General features: G+C 42.1%; 1 protein-coding gene across 1 annotated transcript in view; it reads left to right on the top strand.

Annotated features, from left to right (window-relative positions):
* PLCB3 (phospholipase C beta 3) overlaps positions 1-17884 on the top strand; it is a 144221-nt gene that overhangs the window by 80565 nt on the left and 45772 nt on the right. Inside the window, exons 3-4 of the mRNA XM_018564933.1 lie at positions 9372-9440; positions 17663-17803. Coding sequence (XP_018420435.1) covers positions 9372-9440; positions 17663-17803 — 210 coding nt within the window. The remainder of the gene's footprint in view (positions 1-9371; positions 9441-17662; positions 17804-17884) is intronic.

Genomic DNA, 17884 nt, shown 5'->3' with positions numbered 1-17884 from the left:
TCACAATAGCTGTAGAATGGGCTGGGAACTGTAGTAGGACGATTCTGCCACTGGAGAAGACAGGAGATTTAATAAAATAATTGGTAATTCACTCCATCCTAGAATCCACACAGAGCTTGAGCTTCAACACACTACTATAGCCATATAATTATATCAGTAAAGTGATTTATTTTACAGATCTGAATGCAGATGTATTGTTTTTTTATGACCTCACACACATGGTTCTTAAAGATCAGTAAATTAGCGCTGTGCTCAGATACATAATAAAAAAAAAGAAAATCTGTGCCTGAGGCCAGCAATTTGCATGTGTACACATATAAATGCACACAAGTCTTATATATGCATACACTCGTATATTTGAACTAAAGAAATGGAAGAAAGATTTTACAGATCTGTATGTTCACGCGTCTAAATGCGTGTTTACTGAAGCACTTTACTGACTACAAGATGCGTTACATAGCCTCTGCCAGCAAGATCCTGCATAGATGTCAGTAAAGTAATGATGCCCACATGCCTTAGCCCTAAAGCTTTTACTGCGGTGTGTGTCCCTGTTGACGTGGTTCCCCCAATGCCTGTGTGGTCACTGGAACAAGATGTAAGAGAAAGTCTCCACAGTGAGAGTGGAGACAGCAGTAGACACCCAAAAGAGGTGCCAAGGCCTCCCCACTGTATCTAAAATTAAATAAGAATTTAGGCTGCAGTTGGAGCTATAAAACCTGCAATTTTAATTAAATCGGTATACATAGCTGTTTGGAGGCTGGAGTAATTATTATAGATGCACTGGGTAGATAGCTAGCTTCTGTGATTTGTTTAGCCTTTGGCTCCTGTACAACAATGGGAGACAAGCTGTGGATAGTCCATATGGATTAGAGATCAGTATTTGTTAATGTCCTGTAATAAGCCATACTTCTCTGTGTCCCAGTCTGTAACTGTTCCAACACCCTCAGTTATCTCACTGTAACAGCTGCTCCCACACCCTATCTTTCCCGTCTCTCACCCAACCTTCATTCTCATTGTCTCTGTTTCTGAGTTTCACTTGGCTGTTGCTAGCAGCATTTAATCTGTCTAGATAGACATTTCTTTTTAACCAGTTTTACCAGTGTGTGTGCTATTGACAACAGCGTGGGATGTACTAATATTAGGTATGCAATAACCCACAGAAACAAATCACAGCCTTGACTCTATAATATTTGTTTTTTTTTTACAAATGGAAACTTATAAGTGTTTGATATGGGTTGCATACATTGCTCCATTTTGTGCGGCTCCTAATGAGCTTTAAGGATTTATGGTGTTTATTTTAATGTCGAGCTCGATTTGGTGTCATGCATTTTATGATTTTAGACAAATATAATTTCTTTTTGTTAACAGTAATTTTTTTTCCAGAATATATTTGTATTTTCACCTTAATTCCTCCATAATCCTTATGAATTATTCAAACTCAGCCCGCCACACGTGTGGGAACACTCACACCTTGGCAGTGCCTGCAAGTTGCTTCTCATTGCCTGTATGAATCTTTTATAGCTTCATGGAAGTGTTTAACCTACCTGTCATAGGGGAAATATGGAGGCAGCCTTTGCTGACCATTGTTACTGTAAATGCTAGTTGTCTGACTTTCCTACTGATATTTTCCGAGTCGCCGACATACAACAAGTATAATGATAAAGGAGGCTGACTTTTTCCCAGCCTTTATTTTGCTGTATGCTTGTTTTGCGACTCAGTAGTATTTTCACATAGAAGCTAGTAATTAGGGATGCACTAATACCGGTTTTTCGGTATCGAGTACGAGTACCGATATTTATCTTTCTGTACTTGCTGATAACAAATACCGATACCGGTACTTCTGCTAGCATGGAGTCAGCGATCAGGAAGGCGGGCAGCGTGTCATTACCCTCCCCCTGGCCTTCTTATTGGCCAGGAAGCCAACTCCATGCTATTTTGCCGGCTCAATGCTGATTGTACAGGAAGCTGGCTTCCCAGCCAATCAACATGGAGCCGGCTTCCCGGACAATCAGGAAGCCAGGCGGTGAGTCGTTACCTGCCGCCCGGCTTCCCAAATGGCCGGAGGGCCGGCTCCATGTTCCCTCGCAGCACTGCCGGTTAGAGGAAATTTCCCTCTGACTGGAAGTTCCGGTATCGGGGGTAAGTATCGGTGCATTTGGGCGACTGCGAGTATTCGCACAAATACCCGGTATTGGCACCGTTGCTAGTATCGGTATCAATGCATCCGCACTAGTAACGGCATCTTGCATATTTCTCTCATGGCTGAAATGCAAGTCCTTCTTTACCTCCTCTTCCTTTTTCTCTTTTGCTCTCTTTTCATTGCTGTGCTGCCTTCTCCCAGTAGTTCTCCTGCCTTTTACTCCTAATACTTTCCATGTTTACCCTTTTTAACTCCTCCCTCTTTGGTGCTTCTAAGGCTCAATTTACACTTGTGCAGGTGCGACAGCGCTCCTGTATTTGTGTGCATTTTTGTGGGTTTCTTCTGGTTCTTCAGTTTCCTTCCACAAGTAAATAATAGAGCATGAAAGGGAGCCTCTGTGGGAAATGTTAAAGCAGTGCTCCGGGCAACATTTTTCTTAACCCTTGCAGTGCAGGGGTATCCCACTTGTTTTTGTCTAGGCTCAAAAATAACAAAGATAAACTCTTCCGATCCACGGAGCCGGCCGGTTGTAACAGCACTCCTTCAAACCTGCCTCCTTCTCCGCTGTAGCAATGGTATGTCCCTCGGTGTCCTCGCGTCCTATACACTGTATAGGACATGATGAATCAAGGATCCTAAAGGTGCCCATACACTGATCGATTCTCGTACGAGAATCGGGCGAAATCCCGCGATCGTACGAGAATCGAGCAGTGTGAACGAAGACGTGCGACCGTTTCTACTGTACGGTCGCACATCTTTTGTCGAAACAACATGCTCGAAACCCCGCCGAGAATCGTACGATTGTCGGCGGGTTTCTAGCCTGCTCGTCCGATAGCTGCGGAACGGGCCGGTGTGCGCACGCGCACACTGCCCGTTTTGCATTGCGGTCATCGGAAGCCCGCCCCTCAGCGGGGCGGACTTTCGATGATCGCAAGTACGATCTGCCCGTCCAAGGTGGGCAGATCGTACGAGCTTTCAATAAGCATACGACCATCGCAAGATGGTCGTAAGGTGTATGGGCACCTTTAGACTGCTGCAGTAGAGGGGGAGGTAGGCTCCAGGGTAGAGCTGCAGCTAACGATTATTTTCAAAATCGATTAGTTAGCCGATTATTAAGTTCGATTAATCGGTTAATCGGATAAACTATCAAATAAAGTTTAAAAAATGGCTCCAGTGATAGGACTACTAGTTTGTATTGAGGTTGTAGTCCATCACAGGAGCAACCTTGGACCGGTGGAAGTAAAAAAGAAAAAAAGATAGTGTGGTGTGCAATATAGTGAAATGGAAAGTGTAAAATTATACAGCAATGAATGCAGAATGGCATCGGCTATAGAGGAATACAAAACCCAGCAAAAGCACATTATACAGCGCAATGCAGAATACCACCAGCTATAGAGGAATACAACAAATCCCAGCAATAGTACATAATAGCTGGCGGCATTCTGCATTGCGCTGTATAATGTACTATTGCTGGGTTTTGTAGTCCTCTATAGCTGGTGGTATTTAGCATTGTACCACTTTATAATGTATTATTGCTGGGATTTGTTGTACTCTTCTACAGCTGGTGGTATTCTGCATTGCGCTGTATAATGCATTATTGCTGGGACTTGTAGTCCTCTATACAGCGCAATGCAGAATATCACCAGCTATAGAGTACAACAAATCCCAGCAATACATTATACATACAGTGTATAATGTACTATTGCTGGGATTTGTAGTCCTCTGCATAATATATCGCACAATGTACCATCAGCTATAGAGAAATACAAATCCCAGCAATACATTATAGAGCACCATGTGTGGGAAAGTTCAGTCTTCCAGCAACGTGCTTCTGAGATCGGACCTGTCTATCAGCAGCTGTCATCCCCCCACACCTGCTCCTCCTTACTACATCTCCCCGCGTCCCTGTGCCGATCGTGGATGTGGATGGGCAGGAAATGTGAGGCGGGGAGGAGGTGCGGCGTGTGGAGCGTGGATGCGAGCGGGTCTGGCAGCGGCGAGCGTGAGGTGGGGAGGAGCACAGCGTGTGGAGCTGTGAACAGGGCCAACTGATCGGAAGCCGATTAATCGATTATTGAAAAAGTTGACAACTTTTTCAATAATCGATTATAATCGATTATGTCGATTTAGTTGTTGCAGCCCTACTCCAGGGACCGGTCAAAGATCAAGCCAGCTCCTAGGATAAGGTGAGTATAATTTTTTATTTTTGAACCGAGACAAAAATAAGCACCTAATCCTTGCAGTGCAGGGGTACTGAAAATGTTAAGAACATTTTTATGCAGAGTTCTGCTTTAAGTGCAGCAATTAAAGGAAATAATACATTCTTGACTTTTTTCAAGGGATCTCATTGAGGGGTTTTAAGTTTTATGCAGACCACAAATGAATGATACAGCAGTGTACTGTGCTGGCTAGAACAGGAATAGAGTCATGGCATTGCATGGATCAGAGGTCCGCAGCTTGCTGAAATACTTTTTGAAGTGTTCTGTATCATATCTTTCCCCTTTTACTGGGCAAAATAATGTAAAATCCATTTACTGTGCAAAATCATTTACAGGTCTGAACAGAAATTCTGGTATTCTGTTGTGCTTTGTGTTTCTTTACTTAAACAAGCAGATCAGGTTTGGTAAAATTGGTAATTATTCCCCCAGCCCTCTTTACACTGGCACCCTAAAGTGTGGGGCATATAGGAAAAATGAGTTTACGATTTTTACTTATGCGGCCGAGTGCAGCCTTTATGAGATTAGCGGTCATACTTCTATCTGCATCTGAAAGATGACGTTCAATGTAATTTACTAGTTTATGAAGGAGTTGGATATTACTTTCCCCAATTTTGATCATTTAACCTTTTTATTACTTTTTTTGTTCCTTCCTGATGACAGTTTTACATTTTTTCTTTCTTTTTTGTCAACCCCCTTTTTTTGTCCATCCACCTCCCTTGTGTTACTTTAGCCTTTGACACATCTGGATGTGTCCAGTTGGGCCCCTACCCCTCCTCCACATCTGGATACCGGATGGATATGCCGTCTCTCACTCTGTTTCCCACGGCCTGTCAGACTTTGGTTACCTTTACTTCCCCTGGGTAAATGCCTGTGGTCTTTTTATCCTCTCTTCTCTCTGTGTCCTAACCACACACCTAGATATACTCTTCATGTCTCTATCATTTCCTCTACTACGTTAGTCCTTTTATCCTAGTTCCTGACTCTCAGTGCATTGGCTCCATCAGGTCCTGTCTTGAAATGATGGACTCTGCGGAAGTCAGGAGGAGGAGGGGAAAGCTGGTTTCAATGTTTACATTTTTTATATTCTGTCTATTCCCCCACTCTATGTTGAGATAAACACTATCCGCCCAGCCAAACCCTGTTCATGTGTACACAAATGCTTATAATTTGTAAACTCGTTTTAATAGCATATGCATGCACATGAAGTACAGATGTGTACAAGAAGGATCATTAAATTAGACAATCCGACATTTTCTATGCTTCTTTTATTTACAAAAACGTGGTTTACTGAAGGTTAGGAAATACACATCGTAGTCTAGTAATCTATCAGAGGTTTACTTGTGTAGAGTCGACATATTAAGCAGCATGTCACATGGTACATTCACATCAATCCAGCTTACAGTTAAACGTCCCTGCCACCTCTGTTGTTCCACATCGTGGGCTTTCGATAAAAAGGCTTAAAGTAGAATTCAAATCTTTTATTTTTTTGGCATACATCTACTGCTAGCAAGCAGTAGTTATATGCCCCATGGTTAAAAAAAAATAAAAACTTAGGCAAATACCTAATAACTTACCTGTTCCAACGCTGCTCCCTCCCAGCTGAAGCACTACCTGCTCCCAAATGGCAGTGAAGAAGTGTGCGGGCGCATGCGCAGTAGAGGGGAGGGGAAGAAAACACACTGAAGCTCAATGGACGCAGCTGGGAGCGTGCACTTTGGACAGACACCGTGGGACACGAGGAGTCTGCAGTGGATCAGAGACCGGCAGCAGCGCTGGAGGGACTGTCGGAAACGAGTGGAAAGAAGATGATCGAAGCAAGAGGCATTGAATAAGGTAAGTGCTTGCAGCAGAAAGGAAATGGGGCATTAATGCCTTTTAATGTTACTTTAAAGGAAAAGTGTAGTGTATTTTTACTTCATAGTTGTTTTTGCTGCTTACTTTAAAGTAATTTTTAAGAAGACTTTCACATTTACATACTTGGAAAAATATATAACTACATAGTTATTTCAGGTTGAATAAAAGACTAATTGAAGTTGAATAATTTCCGTTAAGGTGAGTCTCTAACATACTTCACTGGTTTTGGTCCAGAGGAAACAAAAGCAATTGACTGGTAATGACAATTTTGCCTCTCGTTGGGGGTGAAAATTATTTGCCAACCCCTCAAGGCAGTTGGATTTAAAATTGCCATACTACACCTGGTTATTAAAACCTTGGATACCAGTTTGAAATATGGCCTGCACCACCAATCATCAATGCAGCCAAGAGAAACTGTCTCCCTATGAATCTTCAGAATCAAACACTTTCAGATTTGTCAGATTTCTATTCCAGCACTGCTCTTTCTGATGTTTTACACCAGCCCCTTCGTCCCTGTAGCAGACAGTAGTAACAAAGAGACCGGTGGGAAAAAACTGATGTCGTCTCTACAGCCCTGAAGATTAAAGTTTCATCTGCCATATTTTTCTCTTAGATATATTAATATGTATTAAATATACATAAACCATAATATACACTTTTATTATCAGTGAGACTAGAGGCTGTTTCCAGGAAAAGTTCTCCATCTGAAAATGCTGGTTGTCTGGCTGCTGTGTTGATGCTCTTGCTATAGTATTTGAATAAATTACCTAGAACAAGCCTGCAGATAAGGACTTCTGACACTTTTTCATACTGATCTACATTCTTGTTGCAAAGCGGTAACTTAACAAGATACATCCAGGCAACTAATATTTTCAGAAGATTAGCAGTGGAAGCTCCTATATTTCTCTAAGGACAGGTTTACTGTGTTGGAGCATCCCTTATGGAATATCAACTTCAGCAATTTACTGCTACATTCTCATTCATCCAAGGTGACTTTAACAGCTCCTGAATTGAGAGTAAGGCGGGGAGTTCTGGGATTCCTGCGGCGTCCCCATTCGGATACAGCTGCTGTACACATTTGAAGTAAATTACGGTAACAGTGGCTGTATCTGGCAGTCCGCATGTAATTGTACAAGGTACGCATCCGTACAGCGCCCATATCTGAAAGTGGACACGTGGGATTCTTGCTGCAGGAATCCCAGACCACCCTATGTGAACAGAGCCTTAAGGCTTATAATAGCTGGTTGAAAGACCAAGCACAGAGATCATGCCCACAGAGGCCACACAGAGTATGGTAAAGAAATTGGATCAACAGGCTAAAGCAATCTGTGTGCCTGTGGCCAACATATTTGAACCTCAATTGATGAATGCTAATAGCAGAGTGGTAGCTTACAGTAGCTGTCTTCTAAATGGAAATACCAATAGTTTCATAATCAATATGAATAGAATAGCACACACATAATATGCATACATATTAGTGTATTTTTATGTTATGCATACAGTACATCCTCAAAATAAATATATGATTAAAATTACCCCGTCACAGTGTTTACTTTTTAAATAAAACCTATATATTACCAGAACACCTCTTCATAAACATGGTTCCTATATTTGTACAAAGTCATAGACAGATAAAGCACGTCAGAACCACACAGGGTGCCTGCAGTTATATGAAGTCAGAGGGAGGAACCACTGAGAGCTACTAGGAACCATGGAGTTCAACATTCCTGGAAGTGTTAGTTTCCAAGCTGGCTTAGTTCTAGTGATCAGAGAGATCCGCCGTCCGGTATTCGAGAAAGATGAGTATTTACTACCTTCTCTTCAGTCATCCGGGGCTTAAAAAAAATCACAACAGGGTTAATTTAAAGTATATTTAAAGGCAAAACTTTTTTTTATATTTTGCAAAGAGTAGGGGAGGGTTAAAACCATTGTAGGTTTGTTACTAACTATCTGTGTGTCTCATCAGGGAGATTTCCTCTCACTTTGTCTTGTCAAAAGGAAGTGAGAAAATATCTATCCAGTGTAACGGAAATACCCTGCTAGATAGTGGTCACAGGAACAAATGTTCCCATTGCAAGATCTCCTCTCTATTATGTTCTGGTGGCAACTCTATCAGGGTTATTCACAAAAGAGTGAAGGGTTTGGAGAAGGCAGCAGAAGTGAACAATCTAGGCCAACACAACTGAGCCAGAAAGTGCGCTGGATTGGCGAACTTTTCCAAATCAGCTATGTTGTCGTAGATTGTTCACTTCTGCTGCCTTCTCCATGCTCTTTACTCTTTTGTGAATAGCCCTGTTAGTGTTTGATTTAAACTAATTTTTAGACAGCAATAAAAACCTGACAGCCGTTCCATCAACTCACCACTCTATCCAAAAAAAGTTTTATATTTGATCTTTTTTTTAAAAAGTGGGACTGTTTTGAAATAGTCTGAGCTGCAAGGCAGAAAAACTATTTATGAATTTTATTTAAAGTGACATTAAAGTATATATATTTTTTCCCTCCCTCCAATGTTAGAATAAGCACTTACCTTAAATTATGTCTCTTAAGCCGATCTTCTTTCCAGTCGTTTTCAGATGTCCCTCCAGCGCTGCTGCGGGTCTCCGATCCAGCGCTGACTCCTCTGTGCTTGCTGGCACTTCCTGTCCCACGGTGTCTGCATGCGGGTGTACGCTGTCCTAAGACTTACCTTGTGTCTCTCCTCCTCTCCCGGCCGAAAATCTGAACTGCGCATGCGCTCGCCCCAAGGTCCTTTGCGGCCTCCCGAGATTTTTCAGATTTTCGGACGGGAGCACGCAGCGAAGACACAGGTAAGTTTTACAAGAGGTTAAAACTCTGCTTTTTTTGTTTTAGGTTTTTGCATATATCTAGCTAGCAGTAGATCTATGCAAAAAAAGCTGAGGGTTTAATAACCATTTAATGACTTATGTATCTATATCTGTGTAGTGTAGTACATTGTGGAAAGAACCCTTCTTATAGAGAACCCAGATAACAATCATTTTGAATAACAGAACAGTGCTGCATACCAGACATTCATTTCTAGCAGTTTTTTGTTATAGAATGTTATCTCAGCTAGAAGAAAGAGATGCAATCAGCGTTGTGTGTATTCATAAGATAATTCAACTGTCAGTAACTTGGTGTCTCTTCTTTTATTCTTCCAGGAAGTTGATATTTTAGATATAAGTTTCATCAGAGACACGAGGACAGGAAAGTACGCTAAAATACCAAAGGTAAGTACAGCATGGTACTCTGTGCAAATAATGACTGAAAACTTACAAACTCTCTGTAGTTTTTAATGTCAGAGCTGTTTTGATCACTACACAACTAAATAACAACTTTGTCTCATTTTCTGATGTTGAGAGGCCTGCTTCTGTGCAAATGAATCGATCACTTTGAACAGTTGTTGCAAACTTAAAAGGCAATGGTAGCCTCAAATGTGGCCCCCGATGCCAAATGGCTGCATATAATACTTCTTATATGTGCTGCTACAGAAGACTAGAAAAAATGGTCAGAGACTGCTTTACAGGAGTGGTTAAAGACAGCGTGCATTCACACCGGAAAGTGTGCATTGGATGTGACTCAATGCAAGTGAGTTCACTTGTGTTGGCATAGTACATTGACATAAGTTGCGTTGTGGTTTTTTTTTTTTTTGATTGTTTAATTTGTATACTTTGCAATATAAAGTATGGGTTCTGCCTTGCGTTGATGTCCATTGGGTTGCATTAACATGCGTTAAACACGATTTGCGTTACATTGCGGTACGGTGAAAAAAGTAGAACCCGCTCTACTTATTTTCAGCGGAGGGCAGCGCACATCAACACAACGCAACGCACTGGTGTGTACTACTCACACACACATTCATTTTCAGATGTCCTTGTTTTGCCATCTTCTGAAAAACAGATTTTGCATTTGGTGTGCATGGGGCCTAAAGTCATGCTGTTGGAGACAGAGACTAGGGACATGTTATATAAAACTGCTAGAGATTACTGTTATTAAAGGCCCCTTTACAAATCATTTCTCCATCCACTTACTGCTGGGGCCTGAGGGCTGCACTTCAAACCCCAAACGGCCACATGTGGCCCTTGAGCTGTAAGAAGGCCCTGGATTAAAGGGTGTGGGGGGTGCTTTTTGTCTCCTTTGCCCCACCTCACAATATCCTCTCTAGTTTTACTGCTACATTTATGCTAGTATAGCATGCTTTTAAGAATCTAGCAGTAAGGAGATTTTCATCTGCCTATTGGCTCAATTGCATAGCTCTAAGAGACCACAGAGCTGGCTAGTGGTGCTGTAGTGCCAACAATTGTGATTGCTGTCCAATATCATTGTAAGTGATAAGTGAAGTAAATATGTATTGGGAATGTGCCGACAGTTCAGTCCTACTGACCCTGTTGTTAATGGTTATGCAACTAAAAGAAACATTGCCAGCAAAGTTTGCAGTCAGATGCAAAGCAAAAAAACGAAATAATGCATTTAATAATCGAGCGAAGTTTGCAAATAAGTTCACTGGCAAGGCAGCTCTCAAACAGAACAGGCCTCACTTGTTGGATAACCAGAAGTGACTCGATGTTCAGAACTAAAGGGCACCAAACCAAAAGTTGAAAGAGCCCAAAAGTGCCTTTAATTGTTAACAACTCGGTCAAACAAAAGAAGGCCAATACGTTTCAGGGGTAAAAAAAACTCCCCCTTCATCAGGGCTTAGAATGCAATTAGAATTTGATTGGACTTTAAAGATTCGATCACCAAATGGATCTCTATATGATTTGATTAAAAAAATGCCTTTTTTTAGGGCTGGAATTGCAATCAGCAGCATCACTGTAATGGGTATGTCTAGCCCAGGGATGGCCAAACTGTGGCCCTCCAGCTGTGGTGGAACTACGAATCCCATGAGGCTTTGCAAGATTCTCACAGACATGACTCCCGGAGAGAGATGCTTCATGGGATTTGTTGTTTCACCACAGCTGGAGGGCCGGAGTTTGGCCATCCCTGGTCTAGCCGCTTTTGGATAATGTGCGATTAGGATTTTTTGCTTCCACTCATTTCCCAGTGACAACAGGTTTCCAGAGAGGAAGTGAGGGGAAATTTCCAACAGAAACATAAACACAAAAATGTAGTGGGAGGCTATAACCCCTGTCAGTTTTTATTGCCGTTTTTGTTGCAGATCTATCCCCCACTTCTTTCTTGTCAGTCATTGAGGGAAAGTGAGGGAAAACCTCTCTAACACAGTCCTTAATAACAATTGAAAACCAACAGTGGCTGGGATTTCTTTCCCTGTTATATCCAAAACTAAGCTTGGCCACATAGAGTTCATTGCTTTCTGCTGCCGACCCATATACATACACTGTAATAGGTTGCTGTAAAGTACCACCACTGTGTAGCACTGAAGATAAAGAAGCAGATCCTACATATGTGATCAGAAAATATGGCTGTTCCCACATACATACACATTATGCCCAACCGTTTGTGGACCAATGATCACTACGTCCAAATGAGCCTGTTGGACATTGCATTCCAAAACCAATAGGCATTTTTATGGATCGCCCCCTTTCCTTTTGCAACAATAACAGCCTCCACTCTTATGGGAAGACTTTTCACAAGATTGTGGCGTGTCTATGAGAATTTGTGACCATTCAGCCGTCAATATTTGTGAGGTCAGGTCCTGATGTCATATAAGAATACCTGGTCTTCAACTGACATTCCAGTTCATCCCAAATGTGTTCAGTAGGGTTGAATTTATGACTCTGCACAGTCCACTGGAGTTATCCCACACTAAACTCTTCAAACCATGTGTTTATGGAGCTGGCTTTGTACGTAGGGGAGCAGTCCTGCTGAAACAGAAAATGGCCTTCCCCAAAATTGTTGGATACTCTCAGTTGTCTAAAATACCTTTGGATGCTGTAGCACGAACAGTATTCTTTACTGGAAACACCTGAACTTAATACGTTGGATGGCTGTCCATATACTTTTGGCCATATAGTGCACATAATTACAAATTTTACATAGAATCTGGGTTCTGAAGATTAGCTAAAATCACCTCAACAGGCATGCATAGAGATTCCTATTCTCTTCAGACAGAATGCTTTGGCAGGTGTCTCACTCTAAATCCATAAGGGAGCACATTTTTATTAATAAAAAAAATTGTAAAAAAGAAATAATATCATTTGCATGTTTGAAGAGCCATATGAGGTTGTTAGCGGGCAATTCTCAGAACTGTCAGTCTTGGACAGGGCAGTCTTCTGTGTTACACACACTATATTAATCATTTCTGTGATTCAGGAACAATCTACTTTTTTGGTTTAGTTAAAGTAGCATTAATTTCTCAAACTTTTTTCAATAATTAATCCAGATGAAATACACATTACCCAGCAAAGTATTTCTTGCCCAAGCACTTAGTCCTATTTCTAAAGACCTGGCTCCAACTCTCTCAGCTCAGCTTTCCTGAACTTCCTGTCCAGTTAAAGCTCACAAGGGACAGAGGAGTGTTCAGCAGCTGTTAAAGGAGAACTATGAGGTGAGTGGTTTTCACTCAACCTCATAGTTCGAGCCGACGTGTGACAATGAGACTGTCACAGGTCGGCTCAATAGATCGGGAAGTGAGCCAACACATACCTTCGCTCGCTCACCTTTTGATCATGTCCCTTCAGAGAGCCGTGACTGTCACTCACGGCTCCTTGCCGGGATTCCCCCCCCCCCCCCCTGCTCCGATCCTCCAGTGCTGACTGGCGGAACAGATGGGGGAGGGGGGCGGGTACAGCTGGCTCTGCCTCTAGATAGGCAGAGCCAGCTGTCAATCACGCAGCAGGGTGAATCTCGACAGTAATGTCGGGATCCGTCTCGGCTGTGGAGGTCTTAGTATACCGGGAGCTGTAGCTCGCGGTATACTGACCTTTGGGTCACGGGAGGACGCTAGTTTATGTCCTCCTGTGACCCTTAGGAGAACTATGGGGGAAAACACTTACCCCATAGTTCTCCTTTAATCTACTAGCTTGGAGAAGAGGAGGGGGGGGAGTGTCTTGCCTTGCTGTGCTTGTGTGTTTGTGGAGACAGACACAGCTTACTAGCATACAATGGTGGCTTCATAGGACCCTGCAAACTAAAACTTTTAAACATCAAGGAGCAGCATCCATTTTACGCGATTTCATCAGCATTTGTAGTAGCTTAATAATCTTCTGACTTTAACATTTCTTAAAGTCAAATCACATAATGCTGACAGATTTCTGAAACTGATGTACCAGACTTCTGTCACTGGCACAAAAGCTCCTGATTGGGAAGCTCGGCGATTTCAGACATTGTAATGTGCATCACCTGTACACAGACTGGTTAAACAAGAGTTTACTCGTTATTTACATTGGCCTGAAGAGAGGCTCAGATATTGCCAGCATCATTTGTTAAGGGCACTTAACAGTGAGTATCATGAGTTACTGCATAAGCTGCTCTGTTTGGATAAGGAGGTCAATGTATAGAGCAGTATTTGGTGATTTAAGTCTGTACTTTGGTTCCATCTTCTGTCCAAGGCAGGTATTGCACAGAGGAGGTAACAAAGAGTGTTATTTAGAATTGGTGGGTCTATTAAAAACATCTTAATATAGAACTGGCATGAAAATTGTGCATTTGTATATCCTGTAAGGTTAGTCTTAATTTGTCCGAATTATTACAGCTGACAAAATTCTAATCTCTGCTTTTATTTTTTTTACAGCGGACATGTATTTTACACATTTGTCTTTTATCTAATGTTATACCCCTAGTGATATCCTTACAGTTTAAAACCTTAGAATGGGATAGAACGATTGGTTGTATTGGGTAGAGATCATTAGTGGAGAAGTGAAAAAAGTTTCAATGTGGCTGCTAAATCATTGATCTCTTTTGGCAACCTTCTATGAAAAGCAGGCTCTGCAGATATTTCAGTTTTAAAGAACCCTGTACAACTTTCACTGATATGAAATGTATTAGCAAAGGTAGAGGTTACATATCATTGAAGTCTGTGCTGCGTCTGGCTCCCTTTTTTTGTCTCCTTTTCTCCCACAAGGCCACCCAAATACTGACCATTACGCTGGATGGTATCGGTATTATAGAGGTCTCACAGTTATAGTGTGAAAAGCCTGTATAATTGTAAACGTACGTTGATATCACTAAGGGGTGTTTAACATTTGGTGTGAAGTCATTTAAAATAGTCAGCAAATTAGTTTGTTATATTACAATAAAGAACAGGGCCGCCCTATATAAAGGCAGCTTGAGGCTGTTGCCTCAGTCGGCATTTGCGCAGCAATGTTTGCAGTGTGCCTGCCGACTGCTTTCTGTCCAGAGCGTCCAAGGTTGCTAAGAGCCAGGTGGGGAGATGTGTAAGGGCCATACACATCTCCCCGCTCAGCTCTTCACAATCTGAGACACTGGTCAGCGTCCCACCAAGCTCCTGGCAATCAATTACGTCACTGGTTGCCAGGAGCTGGGAAATACGCCAAGCCAGGCAGGGAGGGTGGCTTCACTCAACCACCAACTACAACTTCTATTCCTCTCTCATACAGCTATTGTAGATTTGGCAGTGAGGAGGGGAAGGAACCATTGCTCTGCTGAAGTCCAACTTTATACACAGATGAAAGGCACACTCCTAATTCCAGGTTCAGATTCACTATATTGTTTCTAGCCTGCTTATTAGAAGGTGGTTCAGCACAATAAGAAGGCAGGAGACACAGGGAGCTAAAAGGTGGAATAGTAAATAGTGCAGTCCTCTTCTTGACTATGCAGTGTAAATCGCAAGATTGTCTGAACTGAATTACAGTAGTGTCTTAGCTGGATGCCTGGAGTGCTTCAGTGCTTTGAGTCCCCAGGGAGAAAAGCCCTATAGAAATATTATTATTATTTATTCTTATTATTCATAACACTTAAAATCATACTGTGTATGCATGCAGTACTCTGTTTGATATTATGTAGCATGATGTCCAAATTGTTCTATTATGTCTGTTACTTAAGGGTCATTTAAAACACATTTGGTTTGAACTGTGGCTTCCCAAAGAAAAAATAGATGTTCTCTTAGTCCCCATGCAAGGTCCCACAAATACCTGCCAGTGAGGTCCACCTAATGTAACTTTTTGTGATGGTGTGGCAACGATGCCGCACTGCTCCTGAATTCAGAGCAGAGTTGTCTCTCTAATGTAGGCTGCGCCATCTTACACTACAGGTGGGATGAGCCACAATCTGCCTGCATTGCATAGCAAAGCACAGAGATCTAAAAAAAAAGTATATGTAATGAAAATAGAAAGGTTGTATTGAAAAAAATGTCATTAGCATGTTGATGAGGGGGAAAGAAGGAACCAGGGAAGGCACAACATGAGCAGATTAACCTTTAGTTTAGAGGCTGTTTATTTATCAATGTGAATGCTCACTGTTCTTGGTAAATGAGTCAAAGTTGTGTTTTCTCAGCAGATCCTGTTTTTTTCCCCACCATATTTACTGACATTCACTTCACATACACAGCCTCTATTGTAATAAATCAACCTCGCTGATAGGTGTTTTGACATGTTATAAATTGTCCTTTAAGCCTCTCTGCCATTTATACATTCTAAACTTTAAACAGACCTTGTCATCAACTTAAGCGCAGGTAGACGCACAGAAAAGTAAGTATATGAAATGCTTACTTGCATCAAAAATCAATCAAAACATTTTATGGACATGAACTTGTTAGCAAATTTGACTACTTCAGGAAGAGTCTATTTCCTAGGACGGCCCCTTCTCTCATGCCTTGCACACCATAGCCCTCTCTTCTTCTGGGAATGTCTTATTACAGTCTGTGCTGACCCTGCTGCTTTACCCCTTACCGCCCTACATAACCTTTAGTGTAGCAGGGGTAGGAGGAGTAAAGGGAGTTACTATAGGGAATACAACCATCATGTTCTCAAACAATTCATCCCCACACAACTTCATCCTCATGTATCGCTTGCCCCTCCCTTTTAGATTGTAAGCCCTCACGGGCAGGGCCCTCCTTACCATCTTGTCTTGAATTGTATTGTGATTGTAATGTCTTTCTTATATTGTAAAGCACTGCACAAATTGTTGGCGCTATATAAATCCTGTATAATAATAATACTATAGACTGCACATGTGTAACAGCCGTTGGCTGGAACATCCAAGATGGCGGCGCCTAGTAGCAGTCTCTGGCTTTTTGGATGTCTACACAAGGGAGGCTTTTACAGGTCTATAGCATGCCTAAAATACATGAAATGCGCATCAAATATTATGGAAAGATTGTTTTGAAATGAATAGCCGGGCTGCAGGGTCTCTTAACAAAAAAACCCAAAAAGAATGAATGTAATCAATTTCATTGATTTCCCTAACAGATTGAAGCTGAATATTGAAAATATATTCAGCTTTTAGTTTTAATCCCTAACCTGGTGTCCTAGTAATCAAATCTTTACACCGATTGTGCCATATCACAGGGAAAAAGACTTCAAGCAGAACTCCAGGCACACATTTTATTAACCCTTGGCCTACCCCCACACTGCAAGACTTAACTACTGAAGGTGCCCATACACCTGCCGACTATTGTACGATAATCGTGGGAAATCCCGCGATCGTACGATAATCGGCACGTTTATGGAAGGTGTGCCACCGTTTCTACTGTACGGTCGCACGTCTTTTGTCTCCCGATCAGGCTTGAAAACCCGCCGAGAATCATACGATTGTCGGCAGGTTAGACAAATGCCGCACGGGCCGGTGTGCACAAGCGCACACTGCCTATGCGGCATTGCAGTAATCAGAAGCCCTCCACTCAGGAGGGCGGGCTTGCGATGATCGCAAGTACGATCTGCCTGTCAAAGATGGACAGATCATACGTTTTTTAAATTACCTTACAACCCAGGCAAGACAAAAGTCTTGCCAGGGTTGTAAGGTGTATGGCCAGCTTTATTCTTATCTAGGTTAATAATAAAAAAAATCCTTGGATCCGGCCGCCTGTGACATAGCTCCTTCCTGCCTTTCTCCTCCCCCACTGCAACAATGATATGTTCCTTGGCATACTCATGTCCAATACACTGTGTATAGAAGGTTATTACTCATGGACCTTAGACCGCTGCAGCAGAGGGGGGAGCAAGACGGAAGGGACTGGTCTATGAGTCGGCTGGCCACGAGGATTGTTGCAGTGTACACCCCTTTTTTTTTTTGCTTGTGCGTCCATGTGCATTTGTTTTCTGTATTTGCTCTGTATCACCGTTGATTTCAATGGGGTTGTGAATGCGTGACAAACACAGCAAAGTTGTGCACGTAGCAATACCTGCAACATGCATTCTGCATCTTTTTCATTCTGCGCTGTTGCGTGTTTTAACGTGCGCATACACAGAGGACTGACTGCCTTATAGTCCAGGATTCATGTGCGAGCATGTTTCACTCTTGTCTTTGTTATTTATCACTTATAGCTTGCCTTGCCAATTATTTAAATTTTGCTGCATTTTTCTTTCTGTGGTAGGATTCCCGAATGAGGGAAATTTTAGGCTTCACATCAGCTGAGCAACGCCCCGAAGATAAACTTGTTACGGTTGTGTATGGCAGTGACATGGTTAACATCAATTTCCTCAACTTCATGGCAGTTCAGGAGGATACAGCAAAGGTATTTATGAAGAAAGTCTACAAATATATTGTTCATGCCAGCCCATATGCTAAAACAGCCGTAGAGCTGATTCCGCTGTGG

The sequence above is a fragment of the Nanorana parkeri genome, unplaced genomic scaffold, assembly GCF_000935625.1.
Source record: "Nanorana parkeri isolate BGI_ZX_2015 unplaced genomic scaffold, ASM93562v1 scaffold25, whole genome shotgun sequence".
Lineage (NCBI taxonomy): Eukaryota > Metazoa > Chordata > Amphibia > Anura > Dicroglossidae > Nanorana > Nanorana parkeri.
This window is presented reverse-complemented; position numbering and strand designations above follow the sequence as displayed.